The 24,226-nt window shown below is 37.8% G+C and overlaps 1 protein-coding gene across 1 annotated transcript; it reads right to left on the reverse strand.

Moving 5' to 3' along the window:
• Positions 1 to 46: 46 nt before the first annotated feature.
• On the reverse strand, positions 47 to 23,559 carry LOC142374712 (disks large-associated protein 2). The gene is made up of 7 exons (XM_075458480.1): positions 23,445 to 23,559; positions 16,765 to 17,123; positions 14,883 to 14,968; positions 14,393 to 14,799; positions 14,042 to 14,133; positions 11,752 to 11,904; positions 47 to 9,567 (listed from the first exon to the last, which is right to left on the reverse strand). The coding sequence occupies exons 2-7, from the start codon at positions 16,966 to 16,968 to the stop codon at positions 9,352 to 9,354; spliced, it is 1,158 nt and encodes a 385-aa protein (XP_075314595.1). The 5' UTR covers positions 16,969 to 17,123; positions 23,445 to 23,559; the 3' UTR covers positions 47 to 9,351.
• Positions 23,560 to 24,226: the final 667 nt, after the last annotated feature.

Raw genomic sequence — 24,226 nt, forward strand, 5'->3', positions numbered from 1 at the left:
CTTACAACAGTGCCATTTTCTTCAAAAAGTTTAATTTGCATAAATATTTACAACAGATGGTTGATAGCAGTAGAATTGGCAAAATATAATAAACCACACTGATAAAGCAGGGAATAATGAAATGATAAAACCTGTTAAAAGAATAAAAACCAATTTGCATTTTAAAAGAAAGTTTAAAACAATGAATTAATAAACAAATCTAGAAATGAAATACTCAGTTTAAAGTAATCTTACAAACACAAACTGATCTGTAGATTGCTGTAATACTGACCAGCAATGAAACACTAATCAATACATTCATTTTCACTATCCTGCATGCTATCTGAAGATCTTATAAAATAATGTTGACAAAGGAACATTAAACAATAGAAACATGGTCAAGAGCGGAAAATAGTTCCAATTAAATTAGGCATATATTATATATTTATATATGTATATTTCTGTACAAATACTGAATATTTGGCATTATATTTATCCTCATTATTGATATATTTAACAATTTCAAAATAGTTTTAAACTAACCACAAACCTTTATATGCTATCAAATTTTTCTCATGTTACTTCCCAAAACCAATGAGAGGCCTTTTAGTTATTTTTTCTACCCATAGCCACAACACTATAGACATTTCCCCACCAAAGGTGAACAAAACAGTGACTGCTCTCTCTCCTCATAACATGATTTGGAAAAAAAGAAAAGAAAGACACACATAAAAACATATTTAAATATGGTCTGCATGTAATTCTGTATTAACTGTGAAAATATGTCCAGTAGCCAATTGATTGAACCACAAGCAGCAGCTACCAGTCTCTTCTCACGGACACTGCAGACTGATTCACATTTACTCAGGCCTTGCACACGGGGCCACTGATGTTACAAAGAAAATGTTCCCAATAAAATCAATGTCATGACATAAGAGGCAAATATTACACGTAAACCTTAATGTTGCCTCTTTTAAAATGAAGCCAGCACAACTTTCGCCTATTTAAAAGAATAGTTTGACATTCCTGCTAATTGGTTATAATTGGTATCACTCTTATTGTGTGATGGGCTGAATATGAAGATATTATCTATCTTAGCTTAGCATAAAGACTAGGAGAAAGGGAAAAGCTAGTCAAAGTCAAATAGCAAAATCATCTAGCAAGCACTGGTAGTATTACCTTCATGTCATATCTAACTTACTTATTCCACTCCACTGAGGTAAAAGTTATAGTTTGTGACTAGGCTAAGATGACCATCTCCTGACTTTTAGCTTAAAATTTATCTGTACAGGTCAAACCAATATATTGTTCTGGCCCAAGAAATAGACCATCAAAAAAAATCCACTTAACCAGTAACTACAAATAAAACAAATGAGATCTAACATGTTTGCAAGGACACATGTTCTCATTTTTTACAGGATTCCTGCTAAGCAAAGCTAACTAGCCCATTGTCATAGCCACATATCATACGAATAACTTCTCCAAGAGCATGAAAAACAAATTCCTTTCTTCTAAACAGCTGGGAAACAAAAAAAAATCCTTTCAGAAACCCACAGAGCAAGTTGAAAAGTCATCCTTAATGTTTAAATTAGGCTTATTGCTTGAAGAGCAGACATGAGTTCATGTGAGCATGACATCAAATGTTCATATTTACTTGACTTCAGCTCAGTTTGTAACAACAGGCTCCAAAGTCCGTGAGAAGAAACAGAATTTATGAGAAGAGAGAGCAAACAATAGAAAGACATATTTGCAGTGCAACTGTAACAGAAAAAAGGAGAACAGCTTTCCACGAATTTTGAAATTGAGATCTTCTTGAACATCCTCAAGATCAAGAGGCGAAACTGAAGCGGCCATCTTGAGGATGTATCTCGACACAGCTGTTGTAGTGTTTGTGTGCATTTGATGCTTTTGGTGTGTGCTGATTGTCAGAATCAACAACAACAGAAAAGCAAACAAAAAGAAGATTTATGAAAAGTACAAGGAGAGAAGTTGATTGATTAAGCACCTATACAGACCTCTGAGAGGTTCATCTCCAGGACAGCTGTTAAATTATGGAAAATGTGGTGCTGCGAGAAGTGACTCAACAGGGAAAAAGTAACCAGAGCAAACTAACTCTAACCTCTCACATCCATGTGAATCATTGGAGAGCATTGCTGAAAGTTAGTCAAAAGTTTTCTCTGTACACAGTTCTGTCTTAAATCAGTGTAAAGTCAATCCTAACAGACAGATGAACTGTATCACAGTTGATGACAATGACAGCACATGTTTTTGCGTCTGAAGGGTTTAGCACAATGAACATAGTGATTACAGTGCTCACTTGAATGAAAGGTGATCTGCACTGGGGCCTAGAAATTCTGCCGCCCTGCAGAAGTACTGCTGCATAGTACACAGGCATGACAGAGTATTCCTGTGAAGCTCACAACAACTCCTACTAAACCATGTACTTCACCGTGAGGTAAATAGCTGTAGGCCAGCTCCCTTTCATTGTATGAAAACACTATTGCACTTTTTGGCTGGTCAAGTGTTGTCAGTCTCCAGATTCTGCGTACATGTAGATGCCAAAATGGCAAAAACATCAGAAGAATACAATATCACAACCAGAAGGGAAAAAATAAAGATAAAGATATATATTTTTTTTAAAGTAAGTTGTCTTTGATGAGTAACTGAGATGGTTGTGGAATGTACTGACATGTTATCAGTGTCACATCCACAGATTCTCCTCAACTCTTGTTTTTAACCGAGCTCTCTATTGCGATCAGTTGTGAATCTTTTTTTTTTTTTTTTTTGTATCATTTTAAAGAAGAAAAGAAATACAAACAAATACTCCTTTGATATCCTCTAGACTGTTTTGTGCTGAAGTTTATTACAGTAGGACGTTTGAATCCGTCAGGTATACATAAATTCATTTTGAACTCTGCAGTCTGACCCAGCCCAGTTTCCAGCCCTTTATGAAGGTACAAGCTTGCACTCTTAAAGATGTTGCAGTCCTTTCACATACCACAACCCTAAACATTCACTCAGTCCTATGAGAATCAAACTGTAAGGCACCTGAGGATTTGTCATGTACATAGTTGCCAAACTCCTTAGCCCCTCAAATCATGGTGGGGAAAATGGGAAACACAAAAGAAATATATTCAGCAATTCACAGATGGTTGTATGAAAATGGTACCATGACGATAGAACAGCCCTGCATGATACCACAAAAAAAAACACATTGTGCAAATAATTGTGTATCTAATATCACATATAATCTATTACTTATAACTGTTTATCACTTCCAGGACACTGCGATGTGATTTTTGAGGAAATGTCTGTGTCACACATCAGCCGAAGTAACATTGTTATCCCTCCAGTGGCAGGGAGGCTGGGGGTATAGCTCCTGATAGTCTTAATCTCCCGTAATCTCTCCTATTCTTTTAGTATGGTACATGACAATCTCATTGAGAAGGTCATTTATGGACTTTGTGTGGCTATCTCATGACAGAAAATTGCAAATTAGATTTAGCTCATGGTCGGTGAGTAAAATTGATTCTAACGATGTGCAAGGAAAGTCTTCGCAACAAAAATTGGAACCTGAAGCTAGTTTTTATTTATTCTACTTTTGGAAAAGCTAGACTGGTGGTAATGAATACTATTTAATCAGCACTACACATGATAGAGTCACAGTTTGCAGTCTGTGGGAAGTAGATTCGATCTGACTTGGATTTCAGTCAGGTGGAAGAGCAGTTGGATTGCTAAAGTAGCCATCAGCCGTTGTCATTCAGATAAATCGTTTACAGAGAGTAAAACTGAAGGGTACAACTGCGGGGCAAACCAGTTAAATAAACGAGGACTTCCATATATCAAAGCTAACTGCATATTCCTTCCAACCACAAGATGATCGAGGATGCTGACATTAATAGATGAGCCCCAGGAAAATGAAGATTGGCCACCAAAGAAAGCCTGTAAAATTATTTGTGACAGTAAGAGTGATCACCTAAAATGACAAATTTCCTATATGACCTTTCTTTCATTTTTGTGAGGGAAATGTGCGCACTGCAGCTCTTAACCACATTATATAAAGCCAGTGTTATAAATAGTATGGTAAACAGTGTCAATGGTTGTTTAAAAGTTGATTAAACTATGAAATAAATAGCAATAACATTTCTCCTTCAATAAAACTTCTCCCTTTCTCTCTTAATAAAGACTTTTTTTCTCTTTAATTTTGAAAAACATTACTTTGTAGAAAAATACAACATGGGAATTGATTCAAAGACTAAATTAAATGACTCTAATGTACAAAACTAATAGAGCATCCTCCGTGTCTTTCTCACTTTCGCACTATTAAATATCTAAACAGAACACTGAAACACCTAGAATATTAATTGTCAGCCAGCGAGCTCAAGGCTTTAATAGCCTGTAATTACTTTACATATATCTTTCCTGTGCAAGGAGGGTAATTACTAGCCTGGGCGAAAGCTGACTGTTGACTCTGTCAAACAGTCTGGAAAAACCCAATAGGAATCTGTTTCCATGGAGGGTGGGACCTTACTCAGCAACTTAAATTCATTGGCGTTCCCTTAACCAATCAGTAATGTTTAGAAAGGACGTAGGTTATGCGCCGAGGTTCATGCTTACTCTCGCGAGGCTCTAGCTCGCGAATCACGCTTCCCACATCCGCTTTCATTATACCGGTACCATTTGATAAATCAAACTTTTCCAAAGCCAGTTGGAAGGAGAGCTACGACATCCTTGCCACTAACAAAATTGACGAGGCATTTCTCTTGCTCTCGTTTTAATTGTATAATGCTCTCCAGAGTTGAGACAACTTCATGGATAGCTTCTAGCGTTCTTCCGTCGCCATGTTTATTTCCGCTGCGGTTGAACTACAATTATATGGACTACAATGGACTCCGCGCGTGAGTTATGCGTCACCACTCGCAACTGTTTGCTGATTGGCAAAACACTGAGCGAACCGAGGTAGGGGGATTTGGCCAGACTATGTGCGGAGCCAAAATCTTTGGGCGGAAGTACGTAGGATGGCGTCGCCAGGCTAGGTAATTACATCAGTCACAACCTGTTGGATCCCTCCTCGCTGGAATGCAATACAAGTGGTGTAGATGCTATTGATTCATTAAACTTAAAAGGGTAAGCCCTTGCCATATTATCAGTCTCTGTTGATATATAATGCACTTGAATTTTCAAGCAAACTATTCGTCATAGTCCTTTAGTCTAGAGTGGTGAATGCAGCCCATAGGATAAATCATTTGACTTAAATTAGATCTAAAGAAGGAGAGTTAAGTATGTAATGTAATGTATTCATTTGTACATATACATATAGAGATACGTCCATATATATTTGGATACTATCACATTTTGTTTTCAATTAATTGTGCCACAACTCACAATTATTTAGAGAATATTGACTTAAAGAGCAGACTCTCAACTCTTATTTGAGGGTATTTACATCCAAAACTGAAGGAGGGGTTTCGGAATAACAACCCTTTAATATAACTCTCTTTTTAATTGGAAGATTGACCCAAAGGGGCTCTCAATGTAAGTGAAACAGGCTATCCTGTGGCTGCAAACACAAAAAACCACCAGGATAATGCCCCGAAGATCTTGGCAACATGGAAAAGCTTGGATGACCACAGAGGACAGCTGTGGTTGAATTTATACACTATCTCCTCATCTCTTCCATTCAAGTGAAGGACACTCTCCAGGAGGTAGAAATACGATTATGTCCATCTACCATGAAGAGAAGTCTTTATGAGACCCAATACAAATGATTTACCACAAGGTGCATATCATTCATAAGCTTAAAAGGGAGAAAGGCCAGATTAGACTCTGTCAAAATATTCTAAATTCCAGAGCAGTTCTGAAACAGCATTCTTTGGACATATGAACCAAAGATCAATCTGCACCAGAAAGTCAGGAGGAAAAAAGTATGGAGAGGGCTGAGAGCAGATCATGATCCAAAACATACAAAATCCTCTGTGAAATATGAAGAGGCTGTGTAAGGGCTCATGATACTGACACTGTGACACAGTATCATTAGTGTTTACTGATGGAATGATAAGATGTAAGGAGCCAGAAGAATTCTGCATAGGGATATAGGGACATACCGTCTGATCAGATTCAGCCAAATGCAGCAAACTTAATCTGACTCTGCCTCAAAGTACAGATGAACAACGACCCAAAATATACAGAAAAAACAACCACGGTGGCTTTTCAAGGTGAAGAAGTTGAATATTCGCCAATCATCTGATTTCAGTTGGGCTGTGTTTCACTTGCAGAAGACAAAACTACAGGCGAAAGCCCAAAGACAGCTGCTGTGCAGTCCAGGCAAAGTATTTATGAAGAGGAAACGGATTCTTTGGTGATCTCCAGGGGTTACAGATTTTTTTAAATTTACATTTCTTCTGTAGTTATGTTATTTTGTCCAAAATAAGCAATTCCAAAGTCCTTTGTCTGATTTAAAGGTAGATTAAAGCTGCAAGTGAGGCTATAATCATTATGTAACTGTAAAGCAAAAATGTTTTCGTATATAGTCAAAAGACTTTACCAGTCTCCAAATAATTCTGGACCTATTAGCCTAAACTCCAATAAAAACAAGACAGGAAACATGATTCAGTTTAAATACTGAATGAGGAACGCTGTCAGTTCTTTATACGTGTGCTGCAGTCATGGAGAGAAATTTACCAGCACCTTTTCATCATGTTTGAGTTTTCTAGTTGTATCACTTCTTTTAACCTGCACAACAGAATTCTAGTTAAACACTAATCTTTACAAGTATTGAAACAAAATAATTATTCTCTATTATATAGAAATCAGTGAGAAAAATACATATTTCCTCATTTTAAACTTGCGCCCTCTCTCTTAATACCAGTATGCTTAAACAGAAAATATGATTTCAGATAAGAAAAAGCAAAATATAAAGAAAATGGCTGGAGTCCTGCCCAACTTGATTCAATTTCAACAGCTGCTTATCTCCTGGGACTATTTTTTCTGTTGTGTTTTTTTGCATCGTTCTACATTCATGAGTGATTTGGTTAAGGCCATTTGGTAAATTAAGGGTCTCCGATTTAGCAAACTCATTATAAAGTTAAATAGTCCCGCTGTATGTGCGAGCAAAACAAATCCAATCAAAATCCCTCGTGACGTTTCCCTGCCTCATAAAGAACACAGACTGCTTTCCCTTAATGAATGCATTACAGTAAATCCAGAAACATTAAACACTGTACTGCAACATAATTCTTGCGGCAATATCAACATTTGTAATAATTAGCTGGGGATAGATTGGTAATGAGGATGAATAGGCATGCACTGCATGAGTAAGGGAATATAAAATATGAGGAGGTACTATGATGTACTTTCAGATAGCAGTATGCCCTTGGCTCAAAGTGGACATTTTAGATTTTACCTTAAGGTTGGTGGAATGTAAAAGCCTGTAATTTCTCCCATCTGATGAACAAATATCCCTGAACCTTTTTCATTTCAGAGAAAGAAGTTAAGCCATAAAACCTTCTCCTCATTTAAATCACTGAGGGCAAGAGCATTGCAAAGATGATCGCTTCCAATGTCACAATCTACCACCAGTCATTGGGGAGACAGCGGGCACCATATTAATAAATCTCTGTTTAAAAAGTCCTTGAGTGTGTCTGTGTGAGTGTGTGCGCATGCACATAGGACTGGGTAAAGGACGACAGTTTTAGAGTAAAAAGCAGCACCATTTACTATAGTAACTGAATATTGTTAAAGTGTCATTTGCACCGGTTTTTCATAGACTATATGAGCAGATCAATTAAGAACAGAAGGTCAGATGCAGAGTGTTATGGGAAAAAAAAGTGAGCTAAGACACACCTCTTAATCACCAGGATAGATGCACTATCAAATCAACCAACGGCGTTTTAACTATAAATACTAAATCATATTGTAGATTGGGATGTTGGTCGTATGATAGATAGATTCTGCAGGTAGAATTAAAAGTGTTAGAATCAAAATATTTTATTTCGGAGTGGCATTAATGCCATCAGAAGAAATGAAAATAAAATGAAACAAGGTGCAATTTCTATGATCTATAGAGTAATATGAAATTCTGTAGTAAATTCTCCATATCTGTCCTTGCAATTCAACTGCAACAATATCACATGAGCTTCATAAACTACATTTCCCTTGGAAATACAAACATGAATATTATAAGGTGCAAAATGCATTGTTTGATGCAGCCACCTCTTCCAGGTTGCGGTAACTGTCTCTTGTTAATAATTCATATTTGTTCTGCAATGGAAATGCATCCAGCAGCAAATAAATCACAGATCTTACAAAATGTCAAGTCCTAAGACAGGATGATATTGCAGGAATGAAAATTAATAAATGTGGAAATAATGGATTAGGACTTTAGTCTTATTTCTAAAACTAGGTCAGCAACACTGGTCAACGGCTGCAGAATGCCTGGGAAGGGAGATAAATAGCAAACGTGCCACATTCCGACCCCATTTCTTTCTAATCTCATGAATACAAACTTGGCAGAAGATTTAGGGCAAAAATAATCAGCCATTGTTATATGTTTTAGATGTCTTAACATTAGTGAGAAAGCATTCTGTGTGCTTGCTCAAAACAATCTGGGCGATACGGGAGACTGCTGCCACCCTTCCTACACACATGGTGCTTTAGCCACAGACCATTGTTGCTGATGTGTGAAAGGTTGCACTTGAACTTGACAAGTGTATTATCATCCTAATGTGCAATGGTGCAGTGGCAACAGCTGAGAGGACTAAGAAAGGGTTAATTAAAGGCTTTAAAAAATAAATTTAGTTGATTTAGCTGAATTAATGCTTATTTGGGGGTATGTAAGCTCATTCTCAGCTGGAGGCAAAAAGGTCTCCTGTGGTTTTAAAGCTACACTAGGCAAATATACATGTTCGTAGCTCCAGGTGGCAGAGGCATGTAAATTAAAACCCACAATTCATCTCCGCGTAAACACCTGTACTCACCTGTTTAGAACTGGGATCATTTTTACCCAGAGGATACCAGAAGAACCAAGGGGAGTAAGGGTACTGGTGTCCAGCTGTTACTGTTTGTGGACATTTTGGGAGTTAAGTAAACTTGTTTGGGATATTGACAATATTGTATAAACCCGACTCAATTGATCTGACCCTGTGGCAGCATTTCAGCACATTTTACTTTTTTTCATTTCACCTGAAAAATCATGCAATTTCATTTGAAAAGTTTGCCTAGTGTAGCTTTACCAGGGGCAACCCAGGGAATGGTAACAGGTAGAAAAATGGACAAGCAGTGATAACGGTTGACAGAAAAAGAGGGTGGATGTAGCGCCTTGAGCTGGTGTCAGGAGGAGATGGACAGGAGAAGCTGAGGATGAATGTGTCGACCTCAAAGCCGTGTCTGGGCTTCAGGGATGTAGATCTCGATGCTGTCTGCCCTCTCTGTGGCTGAGTTCTGTCTGAATGAAGCTGCTCGTTTGGCAGCCATGAGCCGTCTGCGGGCTTCCTGTCGCTGGCGATCCTGAAGGTCCAGAGAGCGCTCTCGTGTCATACCACCGCGCCCCTTTGATGGCCTCTTTGGCAGAGGTGGCGGCCACTTTCGCTCCTTGGAAGACAAAACAATGAGATACACTGAAGCAAAGTTAAACAAAACTAAGACAACAGTATATCAGGAGCACTTGTACACAAATATGCCTGAAACACACAAAAGATTGAAAGGCAAAGCATCTATAGAGATGCTTTGCCTTTCAAACTGCTCTGAAATGAATAAAATATAGGCTACATATATAATGTAAGTCTTCCACTTTACTATGTTAGCACACTGCTAATGCTAAGATTAACCTTACTTTGCAAGTTGACTATAGTTTGGTTTGTCACACATGACATTATAAGTCTGTGATTTGGAGACTTTCAAGGGTGAAAATACTCCGGCATGGTGTTTCACATTTTGTTTCACTCATGGTATGCCTACCTGCACATAAAAAAAAAAAGAGCCATATAATCATATTAAAGGTTTAAAAGATCGATTTTGCCGAGAGGCAATTGGTCTAACAAATGAGTAAAAATATTCAAAGAATAAAAAACAAATGATAATAATAAACAAAGCATAACCCAAAATAAATAGTCCACAATTTAAATGATGTTAAAACTAAGCATATTTGCCCGTCAGATACAGCACACATATTTGAGCACACATGAATAGCTGCTGCTGTGCTCTGCACTCACAGTGAGCTGTCTGGAGAAAACAACATCCCATTAATACAATATTTGTTTGTATGTTATCCCAATACTGACCCTTCATTCAGCAGTGCAAACATAATTGAGAATTGTGGAGAAAATGTTATATCAACCAGCAGATAAAATGCTGAAATGCTGGCTATATTTATTTATCTGCCTAAGAAATTAGGCCGACAGTTACAAAATTCTGAATCCGATTTGATAAATGCTGTATGTGTAATATAGAGTACTGTTGGTGCAGATGTCAATATCATGCACAGAGCCAGGCAACTCTGCCTCAGCTTTGGTATCACAGCTTGAAAGTATGAAAATTATTTAAGTGTCATGCTTTTCATTATCAAACACTTGTGAGAGGCTTTGTGCAGGCATTTTAGGGCAGTGCTCTCCACCATTAATTACCAAAACACTAAATCAGGAAAAAGACTTGAAGTATCAATCCCAAGGTACACTCAAACTGACAGCTCAATACCTCATTTAGACCTTCTGTGTTTATTTTTTATTTAATTTGTTACACGGGTGCATTAAACATTACATCAATACAACATTTTCGTGGGAAGACAGAAAAGAATTTCTGACGGCAAGCTGGTGTTGATTTAAAAAAGCAACTGACTTGAAGAAGAGGGGCCATGCACGGAGCATCTGTGTCACTGCTAGTGCTCAGCTTCATGGAGCTTGCAATGTGCCTGTTAACTGCTGGAGGTAAATGACTGCTTAGAGCTAAAACTGTTGTATAAAGATAATTATCCAAGTGCCCTGAAGGATCGTGGGTATTTCTAACAACACCATAACCATCTAAATGCGTAACTGCAAGCATCACTCTTATAAACATGTTTCCACGCATGCTGTATTAATGGTGCTTTAACTGGATGCTTTTATGACTTTAATGTTTCACATCTTTGTGCTTGTGTTTGTGCTTTCCCCTCTAATAATAAAACAATCATGATTTTAAGTGCACTATGTTCTGGGAAATACTACTTTGAAATCTACTTTTAAAAATCCCTTTGCAATGAGGAACCGATTCATGGCATTCTAATTTATTTAGCAAATGTGGTGATAATGCGAAATACCGTGCATTAGTGCATGATCAGTGCTTTATAAGCCCAGAGATCCTACGCTTTTCCAGCATTTTTTGTGCTTGTGTTTTCACATATTCCCATCAGCAGTCAGAGGATTTTGTGTGCACATGTACATACATGGCCACTCTTTTGCAGATGCATTATGATGATGTAAAATTCCTGCTGCCTCCTCAATGGAACAGCTTACTATTATTGAAATGTACTTTTATTCATATGAATAAGAGACAGTAAATGGAATCTGTGGTTGGTTCAATCTGAGCTGATGGTTTCAATGGGAAACAAGCTTTTATAGAGAATGCTGTCTGCTTTCAAAACTAAACAGATGCTGCCTTCTTGTTTATACTCAGTAACCTCCTGCTGGTCCTAAGTCTAAAAGGGAACAATAATGTTGTTCGTGTAGTTTTCTCGCAAACCGGGCGAGTTCATCTGGAGCCCATAAAGGCTAATTATTAAGAGTGTGTAGAGCCCAATTATACCTTCTTATCGGGGCTCTCCACCAGCTGCCACTGGTTGCTCTTGATCTGCTGCAGCTCATCAAACTTGGCAGTGACATCATCAATGGAAAGCTGCAAAAGGTCCCAGAATCCAGCCAGGTCCTGAGATGTGGGTCTGGGCATGGCACTGGGGTCCTAAAGTGACAGCAATTTACAAATTATAATTGCAACTACAGCAAACTTTTTTGTACCACCTTTATTTAATATTACAATTATTATTATTATTATTATTATTATTATTATTATTATTATTATTATTATTATTATTATTATTATCATCAATAATAATAATAATAATAATAATAAATCGCCATTCAACAATGCAATCCACATTCAAAAGCCTGAAATACTTGTACAGCTTTTTGCTGGTCATTGTAACTTCTTCATTTGAATCTCACCAATATGACCACCATGTGGCAGTACAACCCCAACAATGCTTCACAACCTAAAATAAAGGCATCTAAAAACATGTGTTATGCGTCTTTACGGCAAGATAACCAAATAACAAGTTTCTAAAGTGTCTTTGTTAATGATTTAAATCATATGCTTCTTAGCTAAAACCTTGCTGCGTATTTCTAGAACAGATATAATCAATGGATTCTGCCAGTTTCAAATCTCAATGTCATATTTAATGTATATTTGGTTGTTTTATTAGAGTTTGAAGTTCTTACAGATGAGATTAGATGTTTTATTCTTATCAGTCCACAGATAAAAAAAAAAAAGTACTATGAATGGCCAGAGGGGGAAACTTAATAATGAATAAAATAAAATAAAATCAATTTGTCATGTTCTTAGCGATAACATGTTATATTAAAGATAAAAGAAGGCTGGAACTCACAGATTCTAATGCAATTTAGTAGTGCACACAGACTAATGTTTCAACACTACTTTTGTTGTTAACATGTTATATAAATCAGACACAAATAAATTAGACTTACATAACAATTACACACTTACATAATTTAGTTTGGAAGAAAATGGAAAGCCTGATAAACATAGGTGCTCGTGAATTGGAGGGTTAGTATAAAAGCTAAAAGTTATTACTTATTTGAATACTAACATTACGTAAATTATTTTTCATACTTCAGAAATGTCCATTGTCCAATGTTAGGTCTTATATGTTTCTGATTAATGTAAGTTACATAAATTACTAGTATTTTAGACATTCTTTGGTTTGGAAATTAAGCCATATTGTGGACTTAAATAGTAAAAATGTTGAAAATTTGAGTGATAAATATACAATTCTTGTTACCACTGCATAGCTGTTCATGTTACCTCTTCAGATGACTGATGAACTGAAAGTAACAACTCACACAATTAGGCAGTCAGACTTGTGTTCTGACTTTCTCAGACAGAAAACATAAAGTGAATGTGATCTTAGACAATTAAAAGGTCCATCAAGCCATACTTCAGAAGAAGATTCAGGGCTTTTTATAGACACAAAGTGCAGTTCCAGCACCATCCAGTTGGTGAAACAGAGTCCTTCTCTTTTTATGACATATCTGAAAGCTCAGGGCAATCTAAGGCTTGTCACTACCGATGTTAAACTTAATTCATCATCCTGTTATCTGTGGGGAGAAAGGGAGAGAGCGCACCCAAGATCATCCAGAATAAAGCAACACACTCAAGATGCACACAAACACACGCGCAAAACACACTTACACTTTCAAAAAAACAGCACAAGGCAGTAAGAGAGCAGATGTGAACCACCTACACAAGGTTCTGCATTTCATTAGAAATTTTGTTTTAATCAGCCGTACATTAGAGGGATGTGATTAAGTTTCTGACTCACTGTCACTGTCTCGCTTCATTTTATCTGTAGAAACATCCCACTTATAACACTGTCTTCATCCTAAATACGCTGACTCTGTGAATTGTTTGCGTTAGAAAAGGCATGAGTTTCCAGCAGACGTGACATGAGGGCTAAACAGTGAGACAGTATGGCAGTTCATTATTCAATCTCAAGTTCCCATTCAACCTGCTGCCTCTGTGCATTAATGGATAGTCTCAACACAGGTGCTGCTTCCTATTGGAATTCCCCTTTCGTTTACTGCAGGGTCAATAGAAGCAGAGAGACTGCTCCACTATCGATTCCTGTGGTCTATTTCTGGAGGGTGCACAAGTGCCGCGTCAGGCCAAGCCCCTTCTTAAAGCTCCGAGAAGGGGAAACCGATCAGCAAATTTCCTCCTGATCTGAACTGTGTAATTTTTGTGTAACATTTTAACAGCATGAAGACACAATGTTCTCGTTTAAAAGGCAAACATTACTCACCAGATTCTGCTGGCACAGCCAGTAAAACTGCTGGAACTTTTGAGACATTAGTAGCTGAGCACTTCCAACTGCACTCCGGATTTTTCCAAGGACTGAAACACACAAACAGATTCTGGATTTATCACTGACAGCTTGGCAAAAGTCAACATGTTGAGCATCTTTCAGGCATTCACAACAATCCAATCTGCTCACAAAGTGCTTGTCACGACTCAGTCAGTATCCTCATAGTCAACATGGCAGCTAACACTGAGCATGTACACTGTGGCTACACTGGTACACAGGCTGCAAAAGATCACAGAGAAAGTGTCGACATCATGCAACAAAATTCAAGGCTCCCCTCGGGACACTCACTCTCCTCTGACAGGTCATGCTCCTCTGCCTCTCTCTCCATCTCTTTGCACCATCCCTCCAGCCGCTTGGTTTCATTGTGAAGGAGCTGCATGAACCAGCTGCCGTCCCTGCGAAGGGGGGACACTCGACCTGTGTCGGTGCTCTCCAGGCTGGGTTCGACCAGCCAGGATTCAGGCTGTGGGCTGGGAGGCCCACTGGAAGGCCGGTAGTCCTCCCTGTAACTGAACAGGCCCTGTGTGCGTACCGTCCGGATGGCTCCATACTGTGTTGGTGTGCTGGGCTCAGAGTGGCGGCCAAAGCCACCACCAAACTGCAGACCTTTGTCCTCCATGGAAGGAAAGCCCTCCAGTTCCATGTCTGCTTGCACTGCAGTAGTCACGCTATTGGAGCGCTTGAACCTCCCACGCCTGACAGGTACAACAACGGAATGTAAACTTGGAACAAAATAAGTCCGATCATCATGATGCTTTGCTTCATCTGCACTACATACCGTTTTTTATCCTCCACTTGGATCCCTATAGAATGGAACCGAGGAAGGCCTTTACTTTCAGCTTCAGAGTCTGTCACAGATTCCACCTGGTAAACAGTGACAACAGATGAGAACTGCCGTCATTTACAATTCAAATGTAGTCACACAGAGTTACAGAGACATTCATACAATTTCAAACAGTTTGGCATTTAGAAGTTTCTGACAGTGGTGCCTGAAAGTTTCTGTGCGTGGCTAAAGTACGAGAAACTTTTGGTGTGACCTCCTTGTTCATGAATGACTGAAACCAAACATTTCAGGTAACAACTGATCAGTTTTCACATTGACTTGGAGGATTTTTTTTTTCATTCTTGCACAGAGCAGATTCAGTACTATGATGTTGGTGGGTTTCCTGTCATCAACTACTCGCTCCTGGTCCCTCCACAGCATTTCAGTTGAATTAAAGTCAGGCCCTTGAGGTTTGAAAATTCACTTCATGGATGTCCTCGTACTTTTACTGGTATTATTGCAAAAAAAATGACAAAGCCATATAGAGATGGCTTTGTAATCTTTACCAGCCTTGATAGGACATGGTCAGGTTCTATCAGGTCTCACTCGCACCAAACTGTCATCTCAACTGAAAACACCCGAGTTCAATATCAAATTAACTATCAATTTTCAAGGTTCACATACTTTTGCCCCTCACAAATATGTCAAGTTGGATCCATTTCTTCCTTAATAAAAAATGACCCCCTTTTTTCAGTTGTGTTATCTTATCTTTTCTTAGGATGAGCATGAAAATCTGATGAGTTTACAAATGGTCATAAAATGTCATCGTGCTTGTCATCCAGACATTTAGGTTGCAGTGTGATTGACTGGTGGATATTCTGGTTTTGATTAATAATTTCTTTGTTTTCAAAAGCTTTATTTTGACAAATACGTGAAATAATCTGTTAAGAAGTCACGACGGAGCGTATTTCAAAGCACTTTCGTTCTCACCTTTTTAAGAGCTGAAGAGTACCGGAAGTACTAGACCGCACAAGTTTATAGTTTTCTTTCCAGGGTTTCCAGTTTTTAATCTCAAATCCATTTTATTTTCTTGTGGACCAGAATTAGAGTTTGGCATTAAGGAGGCACAGTTCATACTGGAACAATGATCAATCAACCAACTGGATTTCTGTTTCATCGGTTGAGTCAGCAACTGGACACATATTCATAGAACAGAAAAACATGGTCCAAGCAGGCAAACAACAAACATGGAGCTAAGAGCTGGGGCCAAATTCGTTAGCAGATACATCCTGAGTTAGTCAGATAGCACTGGAGCGCTTCTTAATTTTGTGGACCTCCTTGCTAAGGGATGGGAGTTGAACGGGTGAGTGGTTGTGAAAATGTGGTCATGAGCTCATAAATCACCAACTGGATCAAAGAGAGGAAGAGAGATTAAGAAATTACTCCTTTAAACTGTTCCCCTTTGAATAAGCTCACATTTAAAGGTCAACTAGACTCAACAAACTTGTAGGAATTTGTAATATCACAAAAAATGAAACTATAAACTGACTCGCACACTTGTAGTTTGATGTTCAGTTCAACATCTTTAAGTGTGTGTGCCTGTAGATGATAAAACTGATTAGGCTTAGTCATAGTTTTACCCATTACAATATCCTGTCTTTACCGAAATGAATTGTATCGCTTGATTTCAAGATAATAAGATGGAGAGCATAGAGATGTTTGAATTTTACTAGACAGCTCTTATAAATTAATAATCTGGGTTCCAAAACGAGAGCCTGTCAAGTAAGGGGCAAGACAGAAGAAGATTAAAACTGGTGCAATCTGTGTGAAGGCCTGGGGTAACTTCAGTGATTAATGAGAGTGTTGCTATGAGTGATGCAGCTATTTATCTTCTTACCTGTATGCCAATAGAGGATCGAGGGGTTTTGAGGTACTCCTCAGCCTTGGACACCAGCACTGCTTTGTCGCATGTCTGGACGGAGGTGTGGCTGCCTAAAGAAGTCAGCCTCTGGCTTGCTGCTGATTCCATGGCCATGGTGACCGCCTTGGTGCTGTCCAGGCTGTCCGTGGAGCTGTAGATGGGACGGCCGAGGCTATCCATGGTCCACAGACCACCCCGTGGATGCCTGCCATCCTGGTAGGCATCTTGGGTGGATTCTGTGCTGCTCTGGGCTGTCACAGAGATAAGAGGCTTGGTGGTGGTGCGCGGGGGCACAGGAGGTGGAGTCTTCTTGTAACTGGGAGGATATGATACCGCTGGATAGCACAAGCAGGATGAGAGGACAAGGACGAGGCAAAACAAGGGTAGAGGATAAAAAATAAAATACATGATAATGAAAAATGTGGCCAAAGCTGACGAGGGCAAGTGTTGCAGTTCACCAACATCACACACTGTGTGATGGAAGAGCTTCATCGTATAATGAGACATTAGGCATCAGGGCACTTCAGCAGTTAAGGCAAGGAGAATGTTAGTAAAGCGGAAAGCAACAGCAGCTCTGCAATATGTTTATGTGAGAAGAGCAATGAAGGATTATGAGAGAGATTCGCTTTTATATGTAAAGTTGATGACAATCCATCCAGATGGACCTCACAGTAGAATTGGCGATGCTCCAATTTCACTTGTTTCACAAAAGCATAATTAACATGTATTTCTAAAATTATTTTTAGGTATCTTAATTGTATTCTGACACGAGACAATTCTTGTGAATTTGTGGGCAAAATAATATTTTACTTAACTTCATTAAAGTTGATATACATTATACATTTCTTGCTTTCATTACGCTTCATTTCTCCATCATTAACTATGAAATTAAACCAAATCTTTCCAACAGATCTTTTCACTTGTCTTAGTGGAAAAAGCACAGGTGTAATTCCTAATTTAATGATTATGCAGTTCACTGTACTGTCCCAGGGAATCACATAAGTGAAGAAGGAGGCAGAACAGCAGGACCTCCACCAAATGGAATGTGGCCACTATTAATACACCTCTGCATTTCCTGCCATGACATTTAAAAATGTTTGCAGCGAAAGGGGTCTGTTGTGGGAGTAACTATGAGTAATACAGTAGATGATTCCATAACTCCAGATTGACTAGTTTAAATGTTATATAACATATATGAACATTTGTCAGGGAATTGTTTTACTTTTGGTTGAATTTATTAATACATTTTAATATTTATGTTTTAGAAATAGACAAAGAAGATTTAAACAGCAACAGTATTTATCTGCCAGAAACCTTGAGTGTAACGGCTAATTAACAATTCAAATGAGTCAATTATTAATCCCTACAGTGCTTCTTATTGTCATCCGCAAGTGAAGTCTCCCATTCAGTAACACATCCATGAGTCTATATATAAACATTTGGAATCAAATATTAGGCAGAGGGAATTAATGACCTAATAAGGTAAGATTAGCATGCTTAAATATCTACTATATAAGGGCACAGCTAACATAGAACACACGTGCTGTACATACACATACACACACACTCACACTGCTTTAGAATACAGGTGATGAAGTGCAAGAAGAAAAAAGTGACCACAGGGAACTTTTTTAAACAAAGTCCAGACATAGACTTCCTTCCAACTGAAAGAGGTTGGAGTTCTGTAAGACACAGCAGGTGTCACCAGAATATAAAGAGCCCAGTGACTCAGATGGTATGTAACTCTACACGTTCTATTATTACGCACTGGAGCTGTTTGACTGTTTTTTTAAATTGAACATGAAAATTCTGTCTTTCTCTGCTCTATCTACTCTAGACTGTTGCTACAATCAGTAACAATAAAGACATAACAAACTATTTCCATCTATGCATATCTTCTAAAACATCCTCACCTGCTGTCTTTTTTGTATAATCTTTCCAGTCTGAAAAATCTGATGATCCTTGCTGTAGTAACTTATGAAACAAGCATTGAACTTGTTTATCATCTCCTTAAAATTGACATTCTAATTACAAACATCTATTACAGTCCCAAATCAAATTTATATTACACAGAAAGCAACACATATCAACTTCTATAAAATCAATAAAGCCTGATTTTGTCGCTCCCTCTGGCAGTCCAAATTAAATTGATGAATTGAGTTTCTGCAATACCTCTGACAGAAGGAACACTTTAAAACTGGCTGTTCTGATTGCAAAACTTAATATTTTCATCTCTTTGTCGTGGTGGTGTGTAAGGATTTACTAAATGACAAGCAGGAATGTACAGAGCAAACAAAGTGCTTTGGAGCAATGAGTCAGGGGATCAAACTGTTTAAAACATGTTGATTTGTCCTGATGTTGGTCTTAAACGTCAGATTGAGGGTTCTCAAACACTCTTTTAAAAGGGTTCACAATGACTCTGCTCCTTAGTTTGCGACCTTTTATGTAACAGAGTAAAATCTGAACAGTCACACAACTAGCTCAGCAGAGGTTAATCATACAGACTCCAAACTAACCAGCAAGTCGAATCAGCACTACACTAGTTCTTCCGGAGATCATTCATATACTTGATGCTCATCTTAATGAATTGGCATTTAGAAACACATTTATTGCCTCATGTCTACGTTTATGCACCGGACATAATTACGCAATCATTTGCTCAGGTTACTGTTGTTTATCAAAGGCATTTATTTTGCCGACTCTACCTGGACCGTTCATATAATAAGTCTCGAAGACAATTGCCCTGCTCAGTGTGTTGTAAAAAAAGAAAATCAATGTTTTGCAATTACACTGACTGAACACCAGATGTCCTCCTGTAGATGATAAATCTAACAATCTGGGAAGTTTTTTTTATTAGTTGACTAAATTAAGTATTTCAGATAAATGATCAGATTATTTCATTTATAAAAGATCTATTCATATTACTATTATTTACAATATTTTCATACTGTATGTGCCTGTCTCGTTTAGATTTCAACATCATTTTACAATTGTATTCCTTTTCCAGAGTTTACAATATTTCCAGCCCAGTCTGAAACTGATTAAAAGTAATAGAAATTTCATACCCCAGATTGCAACATTACATTTATTTAAGTAAATGTTAACAATAGTTGAATGAAACTAAAAAGTATTACACATAAAGCACTGTGCAGAAGTACTTGGCCACCCTTCATGTCTCTACATTTTACTTCTAAGAAGCCATCATTTCTTTTATTATTTTAAGGTGGTCTTGAGCAATAGTTGTTCAAGCTTTCTGAAGATCTATAAAGGGTTTTGCACATTAACTACCTTTAAACTCATTGTCATTCTAGTACTTTGCCTGACTGAGGATTGATTTTTTTTAGTTTGTAAAGTCACTTTGCACTGACCAATGAATCCGACCAAGCATAAAAAAGGCAACTAACTATGGAGATGAACCAGTATTGTGTCTATTCATAACAGACAACTTGACAAAGAACCAATCTTAAGTTGTCTCTTTAGGTGCTTTGTTACTAGAAGTCTTTCACACAGACATGATTTGTTCCCACATATTTAGTTACATCTATCAAAATGACCAAAGACAACACAGTTTGACAGACAGTTTTTGTCTGTTGACAGACAAAATATAATTTTTTGAGAAAACAAGGTGAAAACACGTCACATGATGTGCAGTGAGTCCTTGAAAAAAAAGGAAACTGGACAAGTGGAGGACAAAAGACTACAGCAGATGAACAGTATCTAAAAATGATATCCTTTTAAAACAAATTAAAATAATCTCACAGGTTCTGACAGGATCTGGACCTTCCATTGAATACTATTAGCTACTATATACTGAAAACTCATCAGAAATGGTCTCCATGAAAGGGATGGCTGTCAAGAAGCCATTCTTAAGAAAGGGAATGAGAAGAAAACAGGAAGAAGAGGCTGAGGTATGTCAAATGACACAAAAAGTGGACCGAAAATCAGTGACAAGTGGGATGAATCCTCCCCAGAGCCCAGACCATAACAGTTTGGAAGCAGTGTGGGATCATCCTGACAGAAAACGGAACAAAAAGCAGCCAACATCCAAAGAAGAGCTTTGGAATGTAATTCAAGAAGCCTGGAGAACTATTCCTGAAGACTACTGAAAGAAATAACAGAATGCTTGTCTTGGTTCAGGCTGTGTTGAAGAAAAAAGGTGCTCAGACCAAATATTGACTGTAAGGCTCAATAGAATTGTACACACTCTGTTCTCTATAAAAAATCTCTACATGTGTCAGAAAATTTGAAAAATGACCAAATGCATGTTTAGTGCAGGGTCTTAACACTTCTTGTGTGTGTCCTAAAACTTTCCTTTGTGCAAACAGTTACGCGCAAAAATAAATGACTGACCGTTTTCAAGGTTTTGAGATGCAGTAAATTACAGAAACTGATCTCAAACTAAGGAGGAGTGTCACTGAGAGCTGGGACACTGCGATGTGTCTGTACTGAATATAAACTTTATTTCTTAAAGAGGCATTAGACGTGGAGTGAGGAATGTCTTCAGTTTGGGTAAAGAAAGAATTTCATCACTTCTTCACTAACAACTGTTGTGGGGTAGCATCTGTTTTTTGTCTCTGTGAGAGAGGACAGAATCTGACGTCAGCACTAACAGAGAGGCCTCAATAATCAGCACTCGCATGCAGTCACAAGACCTCGGACATCTTTGATTCTTCCTTCTTCTCATCCTTCTTCTCATCTTGAAACACCACCTGCTCTCTCCACCTCAGCAATGCTCAGAAAACAACAGAAGCCCTTAAACACAGTAAATCACTAACTGAGAAGCAGCTACAGCAGGTTTATCTTTTAAATACTTCAGCTTTAGTCGATAGTTTGGTTTATGATACAGAACATAGAAATATCTTGTCCTTTGTTTAGTCAGTTGCTGCTGTCTGTGTTTGAATTTGATTGTTTGGCTTTGCACTGCTGCACTAGGCAGTCCGGTAAATAGACCCACACACTGGGGGCACAGTCAGGACAAAATGGACCTGAATGTCATCCAGTAGAATCATGCCGCTGCTCTTTTAGAATTTACATTATTACGAACTAACAAACAGGACCTTGGAGTTTCTGCATCCAACTTTAAACAACTTTATCCCAGAGTAGAATCCCTCTTGATTATCCAGTTACTTTGCACTGGTACATCTATCTCTAAATTACACATTAACAGCCATGGACAATCAACAGTGTGCATGACACATGATGACACATGATTGGTTAGACATCGGACTGCAAGAAAAATATTAATTTATCAGTAGAATTTGTTTCTATTTATGTTTCTATCTATTTATTTTTCTATCAGCCATCCATCTAAGTCACCTTTTCCTTGACTGGTTTCTTTTTTGCACTTATCACCTGGTCTTAATCAATTTAGTCTTTTCAGTGTATTGTCTTTTAATGAATAAAAGACAATAAGGTGGGGTACATCATGGGCAAATTTTTCCTTCATCACACAGCTAACACAGGGAGTAAGACAAACATGTACGCTCACACTTCCATATACAGCCCTTTTAAAATCACAGTCACTTTACACGTCCTTCAACTTTGGTTTTGAAAATTGAAACCAATTCAATTATTCTAAAAACTAAAATACTTCTTAACTTCACACAGAACCTCATTTGATTGATCATGGATGTTACCAAAAGGGAGCACTGAACGATTCCTTTTAATGTGCTTAAAAGCTGAAGATAGGAACAATATGCTTGAAAAGATACTTCTTCAAAAACTCCTGCAACTGAATTTGCTTAACCTCTTCTCTTTTCTTATGCATGATATATAACACAAGTATTTTTACAATGTTATGTATTACATGTGTATCTTCAAATTAATGCCTGAAGGCACGATCAAGGACTACGAATTACTATGATAAGGCTTTTTTTTTCTTCTAAATATTCACATTACCTGAATCAAGCATTGTACCTTCGTACAGTTTTAAGGTATATGAACTTTACTTCTGAATGTCTGTTTTATGCTAACTTCTATTTCCACTACATTAAGATTTAAAGAGAAATGTTATGCTTTGTACTTTACTGCATTTATTGGACAGTTTTACTCACTGGGTACTTTTGAGATGAAAGTTTTACACCTTGGATAATGTATCAGGATTTTCAATGCAAGATCATTTTAAAGACTAAACCAGCAGTTTCCAACATTTGACTTTTGGCATGTCCATGATTTATCAACAAATGTGTGATTCCAAACTATGTATTCTTAAATCTTTGTATATTTAAATACAAAATTAATCTCCAACATAATATTTTGATACACATTTTATTTAGTGATTTCTCTTGTATGCAAACTACCCCGTTAAGGGACAAATAAATAATTATTCTATACTATTCTATTCTATTTTGTGCATATGAACACCATAGCAGTGTGTTCACTGATATAAGTTGTACAGCACAATATGTTCCACTGATTTAATGAGACAAAAACCGCCAGAAGTGTTAATGAATAGTTTATTACTGCAGCTATCCTTAATTTTTATCCATGTGCAGCCATGTTGGATTTTGGTGACTTTTAACAGGGGTTTGTAGTTACGTTCCTGCCTTTTTTAGAAAAAACAACAGGAAAATATTTGCCGTGTTCATGGATTTATGACTGCAACAGAAATGTCTGTGCCAGTATGAGGAGAGGGAAAAGAGATGTAAGAATGATACCTGGAGGAGGCTGAACGCGGTCCACACTGCATGAAGTAGGGAGACGAAACTGAATCCCTGTAAGGAGCGAGCAATGCCAGTTAGAATGATACAGGTATGAAATATAACAAAACGCACACAACAATTTAATTTTCACATGTACCGCTCAAGCTCAAATGACAAATAAAGTATGCACAGGATTTTTTTTTGTCTTTGTTTTTGCAATAAAGTCAGTCATATAGTGGAAGGAGAGAAAGAAACACAGGTATGCTTAACTAGCAGAGAAGTGTTGAGTTAACGCCCCCCCCCCCCTCATAAAAGAGATTTATACTTACATTACCGCAGTGTAACAAACTCAACCACTGTCTAAAGTAGAGAAAAAAGTCAAGGGAAACTTGATTTGTGGTTAATCAGTTGGCATATGGCTGTGTTTCTTTCTCAAAATGCTGTATGATACTGACACATCTGGGCAATGCTCACAGGCAACATTCCTCTTGAGGTGCTTCAAACTTGTGCATGTGTCTGAAAAGACAGTTCATATTGTATGAAACATTTGAATATGTGTTTGTGCTTTACACTCTGTTGCAGCAGCCAATATGCTAAACAAGAGAATCATTCAAAGAGGACTAAATAAAAATGAAAATAGGTGGAAATCAACGTTACCGCTTTTGGCAAAGAAAAGGGCCAAAGCCTTTGAAGAATAAGTGATTAATGATGTTATTAGGAATTTTGCCCATCTGCATCACCTTAATATGTTAACAATATATCATGATCTGAAGACCAGTTCATACTGGGGTCAATTA

This window comes from Odontesthes bonariensis, chromosome 24 (assembly GCF_027942865.1).
Source record: "Odontesthes bonariensis isolate fOdoBon6 chromosome 24, fOdoBon6.hap1, whole genome shotgun sequence".
In the NCBI taxonomy this organism is placed as follows: Eukaryota; Metazoa; Chordata; class Actinopteri; order Atheriniformes; family Atherinopsidae; genus Odontesthes; species Odontesthes bonariensis.